This window comes from Trachemys scripta, chromosome 10 (assembly GCF_013100865.1).
Source record: "Trachemys scripta elegans isolate TJP31775 chromosome 10, CAS_Tse_1.0, whole genome shotgun sequence".
Lineage (NCBI taxonomy): Eukaryota > Metazoa > Chordata > Testudines > Emydidae > Trachemys > Trachemys scripta.
In genome coordinates, this window is record NC_048307.1 from 49,361,444 (window position 1) to 49,376,841 (window position 15,398).

Below are 15,398 nucleotides of genomic sequence, written 5' to 3' on the forward strand. Positions count from 1 at the left end.
GGCCCAGGTTTTGGCTGTGGACTGCACTTAGGCTACTCCCACTTCAATACAGCAGTCAATTGCCACAATTACTAAACGGTGTGAGATGGAGGTGCTTTTTCCTGAAATGCTATTTATCTACAGGATGTTCTCCCACAACTTGTTCACTACAGAATTCAGAACTAGTTCATGCTAACATCTGCTGGTCTTGCCCAGTGTTCCCTCTAATTTTTCCCACCCATGTGCAGAATGAATCACTTTCATACTGGTGCACATAACAAAATTCATGTGGTGGGGGTGGGACCGAGGGGTTCAGAGCATGGGAGGGGGCTCAGGGCTGGGGCAGAGGGTTGGGTGCAGGGGGTGAGGGATCCAGCTGGGGGTGCAGGTTCTCGGATGGGGCCGGGGATGAGGAGCTCAGGGCTGGGGCAGAGGATTGGGTGCAGGGTGTGTGGGCTCTGGCTGGGGGTGCGGCCAGGGATGAGGAGCTCAGGGCTGGGGCAGAGGGTTGAGGTGCAGAGGGTGAGGGCTCTGGCTTGGGGTGTGGGCTCAAGGGTGGGGCTAAGGATGATAGGTTTGGGGTGCAGGAGGGTGCTCCTGGGCTACGGTGGGGAGAGAGGACTCCCCCCCGCTCTCTCCCGCCTGCAGCAGCACCTGGGCTGGGGGGGGGGGGGCGGGGAGGCGCCTCTCCCTGCCGCGGCAGCTCCTGGGTCCAGGCCCGGCTGCGACGCCCCACCCGTGGCTGAGCCTGATCTGGTTGTCCCTGGGCCTGGGCCGCCCTGGCTGCGGCAGGTCCCCAAGGAGGGTTCCCCAAGCGCCTGCACAGCGCTAAATAGGATGTTGTGAGGTTGCACAGATTATAGGAACTTAGGTTTTGCCTATGTTAAGGAAAAAGAAAGCCAATGCCCCAAGTTGCAGCTCTTGTGGGTGAAGTCTTGAAAAATGATGAGAGAGAAAACAAAAACGAGTCCCTCCGTGAAGGAAGACTCAAGCTTACACACAAATCCTTGCTGTTTGGCTTCAGTGAAGGTACCAACTGCAAGGCATGGGGTGAGTGAGCCCCTGTCACAGAGGGCTTTGACTTGGAGATGGCTTCAAGCAAGTGTGAAATCTGTGCAGCATGCACTAAAGAGTGGAAAAGGAGGAACTACCTTTTAATCTTCAAATATAAAATTGCAGATGCTTACATTGCAGATCTCTGAAACTGTTCTTGCTTGCATCAGCATGGCAAGGTAATACAAGCATTCCCAGTTCATGATAGGAAAAGTCCCAAGATTTTCTGAAGGAGGAGTAGGAAGGTGGCATGTAGAATGGAGAGCATGTTTGGCCCATCATAGTAAAGCCCAAGGGTATTCAAGAAGTTCTCAACTGAAGCCTGAACTAATAATCTGACAGGAGCCCAAGGGCTGCAAATAATTTGCATAAGACGGTGCAGACTGTAGACGTCTTCATCTTTGACAAGCAGGTGAGGTGCAATTCAGAGAAACTACAGAGCTTAGCACACAAAAAGACACTGGCCATGAGTGAAAGGCCACTCAGATCAAGCTGGAACATCCCATGCAGGAAGCAGTAGTCTCCAGAAGATGCACTTTTGTATTAAAGGTGAGGGTAGCCATGGGCTGCACTGCGGAATTCTATGCGCCACAATTTGCTCACCTCTGCTAAAGCTGCTCTCTGCGGTTGCCCTTCATTGCAGGCCCCTTTTATAAAAATGGTTCCTTAGCGCTACAACAGCAGATGGACAGAGGGAAATGTAATTCCCCTGCCTGTTTCCCTTTGTGGTGGAGAGACGACTTGGAACATAATATAATTCGCTCAAGCAGGCTGCAGCTCACATCATATTAGACAAAGCAACATATCAGAGGACAGAAAAGCGACGTGTTTTATTTTAGTCTAAAATAAAGTTTTGCACTTTTCCTGCTGGCTGAGAGAAGCCAGCCTTTCACTTTCTCTCTTGATTACCGCTGACCTTTTCAGCAGTAAAATGCTGCACCAGACATTTTCAATAGATAGGAACAGCGGAATCTTGCTGAGAAGCAGGACACTGTATATGTGCAGCAGAGATGCTTGGAAAGAGGAGCTGGGAGGGGGAAAAGAGAGAGCCCTTCCTTCGGCGCCACTCAGTCATGAAGCGCCAGCCACAGCCAATACCAGCAGGAAGGAACCTCGTTGTACGAGATGCAACCTAGCACAAAAAAGAGAAGCTTGCACTGAAGACACCACAGGCGGGGTAGTAAAGAAGGCTGTGTCTATCATAGCAAAGAATACAGGTGTTGCTATACATTGCAGCAAACATCAACTAACAAGAAAAGGACAAAAGGAGAACTGGAAAGGGAGAAGGAAACCCCACAGAAAGGATGAAGAGATACAAAGCAACATAACATTTCAAAGCTCTATTACCACAACACGAAGGCTGCCTCCACTACACAGACTGGAAGCAGATTCACCTCCATTGTTGTCCAGTCCACAGAGTGTGTGGGTATCTCCCCACCCAGCTGAAATGATGGAAAACTGATGATTGTACAGTAGTCACATGCTCTGAAAGCTTTACATGGAGGACAGTTCAAATGTTCAGTGGCTGGTGCCTGTGGCTTCATAGGAGCTTTTAATTCATTAAACAGTTTGCCCCATAGGCAAGCTGCTTAGGCAGGGACCAGGACAGATCCTGAAGTCCTGCCTCCCACCTCCAGTCTGTTTCCACCATGGCTTTTCATTCCTCACTGGCTGAATCACTTTTGTAAGACACCCCTAGGCCAGGAGACCTGCAGATGAAACAAAAACATAAATGTTAGAAGTTTAGACCAGTCTGTCAAAATAAACAGGACTTTGTGAAGAGATTTTTGGAGGGTTAATTTGAAGGGACCATATTAAAGTACACTAGATAGCTGGAAAACCTACAGAGAAAGAAGCTTATCAAGTTGCTTGGACAACTTTCCATTGAGAAACCAGAATATGATCCTTTATAGGAGTTATCAGTGAGTCAGCTCAGAGTTACCTCTGAAAATCACCTTTGAATCTATGTTTCAGCCCAAACACTTGTTTTCAAATAAACTATTTTCCCCATATAAGTATGTATCTTTAGGGCACGGACTGTCTACTGCTCTGTGCCTGTACAATGCCCACACTAAGGGGCCCCATTCTTGGTTGGTCCCTAAGCACTACTGTAATAAATATTATTAATAATAATCATACAATGTAACTCCCTAGGCTCCTGGGGTTCTAAGGGTGGCAATACCACAACTGCCCTACAATAACCTTGTGACCCCTCTACAATCCCCTTTTGGGTCAGGAGCCCTACAGTTACAACACTGACATTTGAGATTTAAATAATCTGAAATAATGAAATTTATGATTTTTAAAATCCTATGACCGTAAAATTGACCAAAATGGACCATGAATTTGGTAAGGCTGTAACTATGTAGAATACCAGGGGCCCAGTTGGCTTGGGGGAAGATAGCATGCAGTCTGCTTGGCAGAGGGGGCAGAGTGAAATGATTGACAAGTGAAAGCCCAGGAAGCTGAGTTAGCCTTACCAATAGGGTTACCATACGTCCGTTTTTTCCCGGACATGTCTGGCTTTTCGGCACTCAAACCCCTGTCCGGGGGGAACTGCCAAAAAGCCGAACATGTCCGGGAAAATGCCGGCCAGGCACTTCCCCTCCCACGGAGGCTCTGCTCCTCCCCTGACTCTTCGGCTCTGATTAAGAGCCGAGCTGCCCCAGCGCTACCGGCTTCGGGCAGCCCCCATGCCTCCGGACCCTGCGCCACCGGAGCCCGGGAGGGGAAGTGCCCGGCTGGGGGCGCAGGGTCCGGAGGCAAGGGGGCTGCCCGAAGCCCAAGCGNGCTGGTAGCGCTCGGGCAGCCCTTTCTGCGTGGCTGGGAGTGGGAGGACGGAGGGGGCGGAGTTAGGGCGGGGAAGGGGCGGAGTTGGGGAGGGGCTGGGGTGGGGAAATGGGCGGGGCCAGGGCCCGTGGAGGGTCCTCTTTTTTTATTTGTTAGATATGGTAACCCTACTTACCAACAGGGAGTGAGCTGCCATCCCTTGGAAACCCTGGAGGTGGGAAAAGCCATTTTAGAGTAGGAAAAGGCAGGACTGGCTGTGTGGGGAGCTGGTGAGTCCCAGGCATGCATGCAGGGTTCCTCCAAGAATTGGCCTCTGGGGACCTGGAAGCAACATCCCTCAGCTTGGGCCTTACCCTCTCCAAGGTGACTCCCAGTTTGTAGAATTTTGTTGGGAAAATTCCCCCCAGCCAGGCTGAGTTAGCCCTTTAGCTCCCTAGGAAAAAATCAGTCACCGCATGGCACCACCACTGCTCTGGCTGCTAGTCCAGGGCTGGTGCCAGCTGAGAATGCATCTGAGCACTAGGGTAGGAAACTAAAAAGTTTGGATTTTTAGTATAGTTTTGTAACCTGCACCTTGAGCCCTGCACCCCTTTGAGGTAAGGGGAAATCCTGGGTCCAGAAGCAGCCTGATTCCTGCATGAAGAGGACACTTGATAGCAGCGATCATCAGCCCTTCTGCAGTAATTGAGGAGTCCAGAGCCATCTCTGAACCGGAGGATCATTCGCGGAGTTATGAGGGCTCCTTTAGTTAGCTAATCAGAGAGATTCTTTATGAGACCCTCCTACTCCTGAGCTGTGTCCTCAAGCCAGTGGGTAAGAGTTGGGGATTTTATTACCTGCTATTAAACCGGTGAAGGGACATGCCAACTTATCCCACTTGGGAGTTTTGGGGGCTGTACTGAACCCAACCAGCCAAGTTGCTAACTGTTGCACAGAAGATATTGTGGTCACAATTCATCAAGGGCCCCTACAAAATACGCATACCAATGGGATGCTAATTTTTATGTTTGCTATATCAGGTCACGTGACTGAGGGAATTCATGGGTATTATCAGTGTGGGCACCATTGTCCCTGAGAATAATGTTCTACCCTGTTGTGTTATACTTATCTCCTGTTTAATATAATTACTGTGTTGAATATAGTGTGAGTGTGTGTGTGAGAGAGAGAGAGAGTTATTTCTTGGGAGTCTCCAACTATCTGACAAATAAGTGGAGGTTACCCTGTGGTTAGCATTTTCCTCCCAAGCTGCCCTGATGATCCTGCCAGAAAGGAGCGGGGGCCAGGTGGGGTGGGGGGCACCTCCAAATAAATTCATATGGGAAGAAAATAAATAAGTTACATCCTACTGAGTGGAAGGCAGGATCCAGAAGAATCCAGGCCTGTCCATCTAAAGCCGCAAGGAGATGGGCGCTTAAGGAGGCAACTGGGTGGATAGGGGGCATTATAATGATATTTCTATGTACATAAAGTGTACCTCTATATTTTAATATTCTGTTTGGTGTTTCTGTTCTTCAGTGCTGTGTAATACAGCCATTTGTTAGGTACTTTAGCTATTAGAAATCAGCTTAGCTCTGTGAGTACAGTATTTTTGAAGAATACCGTAACTGTAAAAGCAAATAGGTTTCTGATCATCAGTTTTATTTTTAAATGTGCCTCTGAGCACCAAGCCATCTTTTTTGCTGATACACATTCTTTTGAGAACATACTTATACTGTATATTAGACTAACAAAGGGAAGATGGTGCTGACAATCTACCAGTGGTAGACTCTTACTAAGTTCTCTCACCTTCTCCTATTTTAAGGTTCTTGCTTTTGTTTACAAGTCCTATCTTCTCTTAAGTGTAAACCCACTTACACAAACACCCATCTCCCGCCCCCAAGCTCCTGTCACTGGATGTGACAATGCCAAGTGCATATCAGGACAATTAATTGCACCATGAAAGCTTGGAACATCAGGCCCAGTTGTCTGTACACATTTGTATAATGAAGCCAGGCCACTATTAATTACATTTTTTTAATTGCCTTATCTACTGTTTTTCTAGGGATGGGTTGTTGTTTTTTTTACCATAATTGGGAAGGAGGAATTCTGGAGCAAAACATTTTTTCCAAACTGCTCAAAGCTGAATCCAGTTTTTCCAAGAACAAAATATTTACATCTTGAAACCACAGAAAATGTCAGTGACTCCTAGAAAATAAGAATCCTCTGAGGCTTCCCATGACTCATAGACTCATAGACAACTGGGACCCAAACCATACAGCAGAAACTGCCTAGATTTGAGTAACCTTGAGATGGGTTATGGTGCTTTAAAGAGAAAACATCTGTCTCAAGGACTGGGGTGCCCTTCCAACACCTGACTGATGGGAGACCACTTTACCAGTTACTCCATTTTGTCTCAAGTTCTCCCATCCCCCTCCAATCCCCAATTCTCTTTTTTTTGTTGAGCCAACAAGAGTGCTAATTGAAAACACTGTGTGAAAATTAGAAGGCAGATGAGCTACTGAAAATCCCAGACCTAGATCCACAAGCTGTTCCCTTTCATAAATAGCAGCAGTAATGCCACTTCTTTATTCTGCTGGGAGCTCAGTCATCTCTTAGAACTACAGTCCGTTCCATCTGGCTACCCACTGGAAGGACAATGATCTTTTAGCTTAAGCTACTCTGTAATGGGGAACATGTAATTAATTGCACTGTGCAATATCACAAAAGGTCACGACCAGGAAGGATGAAGACTTCTGCCTTTATATTTGCAGATGAACCCCATCTCATAACACATTAAGTCAGAATTTTAGCTGCATTTATACATACCATTCATAGCGCAGAATATGCTGGAATGTACGGTACATATTCCAAAAAATCCAGGCCAGTGTACTTACAGCAACAAAAGCAGGTAAAAGATTCAAGCCCAGAATATTCAGATCGAAATTGCAACATTATAATCCTTTTGTCAACCCACGAAGTATGCTAATATGTATACAGCATGGGGAAGTATATTATAGTGCAAAGGTTGGGTTGTTTTGTTTGCTTGCTATTCATCCAGTCTTTTATTAAGGCTTTTCTAGATGGTAAGCAGCAAAGCAAAATTTGCAAAATCGTGATCTCTGAAATACTATAAGCATATCATAAAGATGTATCGGATCATTAAGCCTCAGCAAATGCTATGTGTGGCCTGACCCAATTATATCTTGCTTAATTTATCTGAATAACTGCAGGTCCAAAAGAACACAACACATAACCAATTTGACAATTTCTGTGTGCTACAGACTTGCTAAGTGTCCATAGCAAAACGGGAAGCAGTTTTAATTTTAGGAATTGGGATTAGCTGGTGAATAACCCTTTGGTGATAACAGGATTTCTCAATCACTACCAAAACTAGCAAACACTCACTGCAAAATTCTTCAGATTCATCATGCTCGACAGAGAAATCTTCTTGTCAGTACGTCAGACATGCAAAGGAATGTTCCTCCTTCTCTGTTCTACTCCAGACTTTGACAGTCTTATTATTCATCTGATACATCAACCAAGATGTTGAACAATCCTGCGACATACCAAGCACTTAAGTCTCCCTTAGAAATCAGGGAGGAGATTTTCAAAGCCATAAATGGGAGTAAAAACACCCAACTTCCACTGAAAATGGTTGAGCATCTCAATGGTCTCTGTGCCTTTGAAAATTTCCCCTCATTTATTTCCCGGCTTGGTGCAATGGATGTGGTGTAGGTGCTGGTAAGCAAACCAGTTGGAGCAAGGGGGTGCTTACCCAAGTCACTAGCGATCAAGCCGGTTTACAACCTCTCGGACTGTGGCTATGAGATTCTCATTCTCCTGTGGGTTAGCCAGAATAATACTGTGCAGTCTGTTCATGTACGAGTCAATGGTGTCCATTGTGGGGGTCTCCCCACTGCCTACAGTAAATATAGTGCAAGAAAGGAAAAAAAAGCCACAGAATATTTAGATTACTACAGCAGTATCAAACATTACCATTCTAAGGAGCGTTTGCGTCGAGGTGAAAACATATTGCACACAGTTAGACGCAAAAGAAATGTAACTGAAATAAAGCATAAATCTTTAGCAACAAAAGCCCAGATCCTCAAAAGATATTTAGGTGCCTAACTTCCATTTATTTCAGTGGAATTTAGGGCCAAAGGGGTCATATGGCAAGGGTACACAGCAGTACTGTTCCCTTTGTCTGCACCTGTAAAAGACCCTCTGGGACTAACAGCCTCCCCACACAACAAAGAGAAGAGAAAACCCCCAATACAGAGAGTAATTGTATTAAAAAGTTACAAAACTGGGAGACAGTACCCTTAACTCTAGTCCTCATCCTGCAGCCATTGTCAGGCTCCAACTTGCAGCACAGGAAAGGTTTAAAAACGGACCTGCAGCCTAGAATTAATAAACCAGGCCACAGAAACCAGTGACATACAACTAACAGAAGTTGGACTTAAGCAGTGGTAGAGAAGCCCCATAAAGAAATGGGGATTACCTGGTAGTGGGACTCCGGCAAAGCTGCTGGTGAGTGCTTGCCGTAAGGTCTCCAGATGCTGCTGCAGCACTGTGTTCCGGCTGCGCTCCTGGATCACATCCACCTCCAACTTCTCCACAGCAGTGCGCATACTCTCCACGTGCTTCTGCAGGGCAGCATTCCTCTCCTCAAACTCCATGTTGGATTTACGCAGCTGGCGCAGCTCTGCTTCCCGTGCTGTGAACACACCCCAAAAAGGTATGAAATAACTGTAGAAAGTAGCCCTGTGGCAGTGAAGCAGAATGTTCAGGGATGTCCACTCAACTGAGGATGATTAAAAAACCAGTGCTATTTTGGGCTACATATGAAGAAGCATCACACCACAGAACAGCGAGTTGATAATGCCTAGAATTCTGAAATTAATTCTGAATTCAATTTAATACCCGAGATACTGACAAATTAGAGTGAGTTCAGAGCAGAGGAACAAAAAAGAATAGAGGGATTGATTGGGGAAGGAAGATTGAAAGAACTACTATGAATACTTTCAGCACACTATAGATCAGCAATATAGTGACAAGGGGGCTAGAGACCAGCAACTGACTACAAGTATTAGCAGGGTGTACATTTTAGGTGCCTGAAGTTGAAATTTATTAGAGTGTGGAATAATCTCCCAAGGGAACTGGCAGAAACCCCATCACTTGAGACATATGAATCTATTAATATAAAATCAAACCCCTATAGCAATGGAGAATATATTGTAGAACAATTTTGGCTGGGGTCATGGACTAGTTGGCCCAAAGAGACTTTCTCTTGTCTAACTTCTGCTAACTAGCGCACATTATCTGCTCAACTATTTCAAATATTTCCTCATTCTAACAGAGCAACTGCAGTTGGAAAGACTGGGAAAATAGCATCTATATGAGCTCGCCTACAGCTTGTACACCAGCACCATTCTCCACAGAGAATCCTGTTGGAAGAGGGTAGGCCTGGAGGACCTATCTGCTCAGCCATTATACTCCTAAGAGATACTGTAACCTTACTAACACACTGAGCCATCTGACTTCACTCTTTACGTAAAGCACTTTCTGTGGCAGGACTGGCGAAAACACTGCATGAGTTTAATTCACCTTTGCTGTGATTCAGGAACTCTTCTGTGAAGATTGGGATATCAAAAACAGACCTCTGCTTCGTGTCTGCTTCTTTCTGCAGATAGAAAGTGACACAGTTAAATACTGCAAATTCTCAACTGCTAATAAAAGAAGTGACAGATCTATCAAGAAAATGAGAAGAAGGATGGAGATGATTCCAGCAAGCCCCTTTCTCTAAAGAAGCTATTGGGCAAATCGAGCATTGAACTGGAGATGACAGGGACTCCTATTCCTAGAAAGCCACAAGGCATTTGAGAGATACAAGGGAAGTGAGCGTTTAACAAATGTAGATCTCAATGGTTCAGATATTTCATATAACCTGCCACCTAACTTTTTTACCTTAATGAAACTGCACATTACACAAGACTTCAGTACTTTCATAACTATTCTCATGAATTCATCCACCTCTCCAAATTACCATACTTCAGAACAAGCCTCTACAGCAAGACAAGATGGCAGATAAAGTAGATGATAGTTATAGTAAATTTCACAGCTCTGTTTTTGAGACTATCAATGCCAAGATAGCCAGTGAGAGAACAGTGGGTCTTACAGTTCCTTGTTTCTGTCTGTTAGGGATTGCAGAAGGTGCAGAGGTGACATATTCTGCCTCAGAAATAAAGACAGGAGCTACACAATACTTTAAATGAGCCATACCTTTGCCAAGCAGATTATTATTCAGACAGCTTTTTATCATAGGTGAAAATAGACAGACACAATGGTACAGAATTTGAGCAAATTGCTTATGACTAGCAAGGATGAGGTGGTTTGTTTTTCATTTTCTGGCGGAGGAGAGAGAGGAAAAGGGAAGGATGTTTGTGTGTGCTTTTTAAAAAACAATGTCTGCTCCCTTGCACTCTTCCGGGTTCCTGATTACAGTGGAACTCATGCAGATCTCCATCATTGTGGGAATGACTCCAGTCATTCAGGTTTGTACCCTTTGCATGCTGCAATGCCAAGCTCTGCAAGGGCAGGGTTCATAAATCCACAACTGTATAGGGCATTGATTGTTTTCTCCCAGATTACGGGCACAGGAGCATCAGAACTGCTGCAGGAACTATGACCTGGGGGATAATTCACATCCCACCACCTCAAACACACGTGTTGTCAATCAGGTGTACATTAGGGGTTATAAGCGTGTATGTTGGATGTTGCCCCTAACTCTCTTAACACCACACTGTTGGCAGGTGAGCAGCAAAGCAAAACATACAAAATCTTGACCTCTGAAGTGCTGTCTGCTGACAGTTCCACTATTAGGACTCCAGTAAGTTTTGTTGTCCTACCTGTGCACAGAATAGAAGCATCAAGAGATCCTAAGTCTGTGAGCAGAGAAGATAAGTGGGAGACAACACTAAGCTGAACACTATTTGCAACAATATTTGCTGAAGGTCATCTTTTGCGGTCCAAGGGCTGCTTTTTCTGCTAGACAGAACGATGGTATGTAACTGCACCCTCACCTATTACTTAATTGTGTGTGCCTTGGGAGATTGGGTATGAGTATATAAAGGATGTGACAACAGACTAGCCAGTGTTCGTACAGATTTCAAACTTCTAGTTATTATATCCCCAGATTAGGTGTTTTCTAGTAGGATGTGGAGGGAAGTGAAAAGAGAACAGAAACTATAATACTGAATAGTTCTGAACCAATTCCTCAACTTGGGTCCAGCAGGGACTGTACTGATTGAGGTATCATTATTATTTATTAAGTGCTGATAATGTGTGTGGTGGAGCTAGGCAAATTTTTTTGGTGAACAGTTTATTCACCAAAAAATGCAATTTCAGTTGACACAAAAGTCTTTGTGAATGTGTGTCAAGTTCACCAAAGTTCTGCCTGGTGTGGAGAAGGAATTTGAACTTCTGTTTCCCCCACTGCACGAGAGTGCCCTCTCCACTTGGCTATGGGATATTCTAGGATGGGTCTTTCTCAGCATTTCCTGATGAAACTCTTCCACTGTTTTTAAATAAATAGTCACTGAAGCCAAGACTTTAACGTGGCCCTCCCACATCCCAGGTGAGTGCTCGAAGTACTAGGCTGTAGAGTAATTCTCGCTTTCTGTCCCTGTCCCAATGACTATTCATTGTCATACATAGTGGCAATTCATAGTCATTCATATTAACAACGAAGTTCAAATCCCTTCCCCACATCAGGGAGATGGGGGAATTGAACCCACAGCCCTCTCATATCACTTGTGAATTCCCTAACCACATCCCAGGTAGGTGCCCTGCCCACTGAGCTAAAGGTTATAGGGAGGCTGCTTTCTCCTTCTCCTCTTCAGGTCAAAACAAACATGTTTCATTCTGATCCCACTTGAAATTTTTGATTCATCAAATATTTCAACAAATTTGGGGTTTGGTTCAACCCAAAACAATTTTTTTGGAATTGCCAATGAACCAAAAAAATCCATTACTCACTCAGCTCTAGCGTGCGATGTTGTACAACACAACAAATGAGACTGTCGTCTTTTAAAATTAGAATTAAAACAAGGAACATGACCACCTGGGATCAAACATCTAGTAGTTTTCACAAGTATAGTGATATCAGCACCTGGTACCCTGGTCCAATTAAACTCAGATAATTACATTCTGGAAATGTGGTGTAGTGGTGGTGTTCTGTACAGTTAAACAGCTGTCACAGCCTACCCAAGAGATGACTACATTTCAGTGGTAAATGAAGCGATCCCAATTTATGGTTTGTGTGTCTATTAAGTATGCAAACCATTTTAAAATCATCAAAGATAAAAGGTGCAATATAATTTGAAGATTTTTTATTTTATTTTATTTTTACTGTTATTAACAGAAAAAGGACAAGACAGACAAAATGTAACCCTGATGAGTTATTATGAAGACAGTTTTTTCTTTAGGGATTTCTAAAAAGTAGTTTAAAGTCCATATTTTTAGCGATGCCTCAGTCACAATTTCTACAAGTCAAAAGTAATAAGAATAAATGTTTGTTTTCAAAGTATATACCTATGATGTCAAAGACACAACAGAGCTTTCTTGGTTGATAAATTGGGGTAACTATAATCAAACTGTTGCTTAATACAGGAACAAAGATAAGCATTAGAGAAATTGCTACTGAAAGCAGAAGGTTCTCAAACCTCTAAAACATCTTGGCTGGCAAAATGCACCAAGAAATCATTCCTTCAAAACCATGTTTAAAGCCTGAGATAAAATGCCTCTCTCCTGCTTCTGCCACCACTATGGTCTTTTATATTTGAACACCTTGGTCTTTAAATGAAATGTCAGACATGATTTGGTACCCAGCAGAAAAGCTAAGTGGTTAACAGCCTATCAGGGAATTCTGGCAGCTAAGCTTAGTGTTTCATATTGGTGTCTGGCTCATAAAGGGGCTAGACTGGGGTGAAGCAACTGCCATTTGGCAGTCAGCCAAGATAGACCTGGCTAGATGGAACTTCAAAAACCTTCCAAGTGTTTACCTGAGTAAACTGTCAGAGTCGGTTTATTTAGTTTTTACTTTCTTTTTTTAAAAAGTAAAGCAGAGTTTCATAACGTGGTAAAATTGCAGCTGGGAAGCCCTAAATTCAACAAGAGAGCACAAAGCTCACATGCTACACACCAAGTGTGCTTGTACTCAAGACTGAGAGCAAAAAAAAAACAAAAAAAAACAAACAAACAAACAAACAAAAAAAAACAGTCCTGATTTTCTGAGGAGCTGAAGAGATGCAAAAATGTCACAATGGCTTTCTTTATCGCACCCATTATCTACCCAAATTCTGATGCAGGTTACTGCAGGGAAAAAAAAAAAAAAAAACTCAGGTGTGTATTCAGAAAATGAGGAGTCATGTACAGCAACAAGACTGGCAATGTATCATCTGATCTTAACGCCCTCTAGACAAACACAGAACTCCGGAGTCTCAGCAATAACACACTTCAAGGAACGCTGGCACTTATGCAGCTTGCCCTCCAAGTGCTTTTTGCTCTACCAGCCTAGGCAATTCATGCTTGATACTACTAGCTATGTGCTGGAGGCATTGGCATGGACCAGTAATGGCTCCTACAGACTGAAGGGCAGAGGAGAGGGTATTACAGACATTATATATGGTGCCCCAGGGTAGAGATTCTTCAGGTACAAAATAAAAAATATTAAAGCAATTAGGTGAAATTGCTCAGTCTCTGAAAGGCAACAGAGAAATTCTACTTAACGGAAGACTGGTAATGAAAACCCATCAGCACTCTTCCATTACCAAGTACATTACCCAGCATGTAAAGGATCCTCTCGGGGGCTCGGATATACTTAAGCCACTCTGAGGCTTGCTCAGGGGATTAAAATCATAAGGATTTGATTACCCCTTCATTGAAAAGGCTTAATTTGTTCAGGCTGAGTGTCATTTTCTCATTTCTCATAAATTAAAAGAGAAACAAAAAATTTATTGTTTCTATCTTTGTCTTTAAATGAGATGGAGACATTTCCAGAATGTCAGCCTGGAAAATTATTCATTGGGCTGTTAAACTGGGGTTGGCGTTAGGGGCTTCAGAGATACATTGGACTTGAAATTCTTAATAGGATAGAAGATTGAGGGTATGTGGGGAAGGGGAGAAAGAAGGGAGAAGAGATGTCTTTTTGAATATCATCCCTGCTATGGTCATATGCGTACCTCTCAATGCTCTGCATTATAATGAATACTCCCTATTGGGTAGACAATTTTTGTTGTGCTCCACTACTCTGTTAGGCCCTTTGCCCTGCACTGTACTCTACCTTATAGATATCATCAAGCAGGCCCTCCTCTCCTTAGAGTGGATTGGTCACTTCATGGAAGCCTTGCCAGTAAGGAGGCATGTTTTTCTAATTAGATGCATGAAGCTGGAGCTATTCTGGTTCCAACAATTTCAGAAAAGGTGGAGCAGAAGAGCAGGGAAAGAGAAGAATACAGAGAGAACATAGAGAGAAGAGAGGTACTTATGTGCTTCTGTTTTCTTCTGCCCACAAGAGTGTCATGACAGGCCATACAAACAGTGCAATGTGATAAGGGAAGGGAAAATAACACCACTGTAGAAAGTCTTATTACATTTGAGATTAGTAAGGTCACTTTTCATTAGTGTGAAATATTGAGAATATAAACACAAAATCTCAGTTATTTTAAACCAAGAATAAAGTTCACAGCAGTCACTGTTCATCACGTATAATATTCCACATAAAAATTCATGAATATGGGATTTATGTGAAGAGTAATCTATATATTTTATTGTGATTAATTCAAATTTACTTCATTTTTTTGTCCTTTGCTATACTTTTTGAAGGTCATTGCTATGCACATGCACTGTGTTTAAATGCTAAAGTGATATCAACATTGTCTATGGTAGCTAAACTATTACCAATGAGGAAAAGCTTCCTTGACCCAGAGGTGCTCCCAAATTTTTGCAAGAGATAATTTAGCAAATCCTCTCTGATAGTCATAGAACTACCACAACAGCAAGCAATGGTGATTAGAGGAAGGAGAATAGGACAGGGATCCAGGAGCTCCTGAGATCTTAAATCTAATGACGACTTGCTGTGCAATCTTGGACAAGTCACTTAGCCTTTCTGTGCCAGTTTCCTCCTTTGTAAATGGGAATTACACTACTTACCTACATTAGGCCTTGTGTACACTTGCAGTGGCGTGTAGGGTATGCATAGCTACACGCTGCAGTGAAAGGCAGGCTGTGTGGTATATACCTACATGTTGCAGTGGAAGGCTCTGGCAGTGGAGAGGCTAAAAATAGCAGTGTAGATGTGAGATGTGAGAAGCACTGCTTGCGTGTAGGGTATATCCCCTAAGGTTCTAGCATGTCTAATCTATTCGCCTAAGCAGTGCCTCACTGTCTACATTGCTATTTATACTAGTGAAAGCTAGGCATGCCATGTCTGTACTCTGCACACCACAGTAAGTGTAGACCTACCCTTAGAGAGGTGTTGTGAGGATTTATTAGGTAACTTGTGCACAGAGTTTTGCAAATGTGAAAAGGTAGAAAAT

The 15,398-nt window shown here is 43.6% G+C and overlaps 1 protein-coding gene across 4 annotated transcripts in view; it reads right to left on the minus strand.

The window, feature by feature from the left end:
• Positions 1 to 1,837: 1,837 nt before the first annotated feature.
• Positions 1,838 to 15,398, minus strand: part of HMG20A (high mobility group 20A) — a 74,309-nt gene continuing 60,748 nt past the window's right edge. For 3 of the 4 annotated variants that reach the window (XM_034783577.1, XM_034783580.1, XM_034783581.1), the window contains exons 7-10: positions 9,409 to 9,484; positions 8,303 to 8,518; positions 7,577 to 7,721; positions 1,838 to 2,741 (exon numbers count right to left, since the gene is read on the minus strand). In XM_034783577.1, coding sequence (XP_034639468.1) covers positions 7,585 to 7,721; positions 8,303 to 8,518; positions 9,409 to 9,484 — 429 coding nt within the window. In that variant the 3' untranslated portion in view covers positions 1,838 to 2,741; positions 7,577 to 7,584. Of the gene's footprint in view, positions 2,742 to 3,997; positions 4,031 to 7,576; positions 7,722 to 8,302; positions 8,519 to 9,408; positions 9,485 to 15,398 lie in introns of all 4 variants that reach the window. The other variant, XM_034783579.1, reaches the window with a different exon arrangement.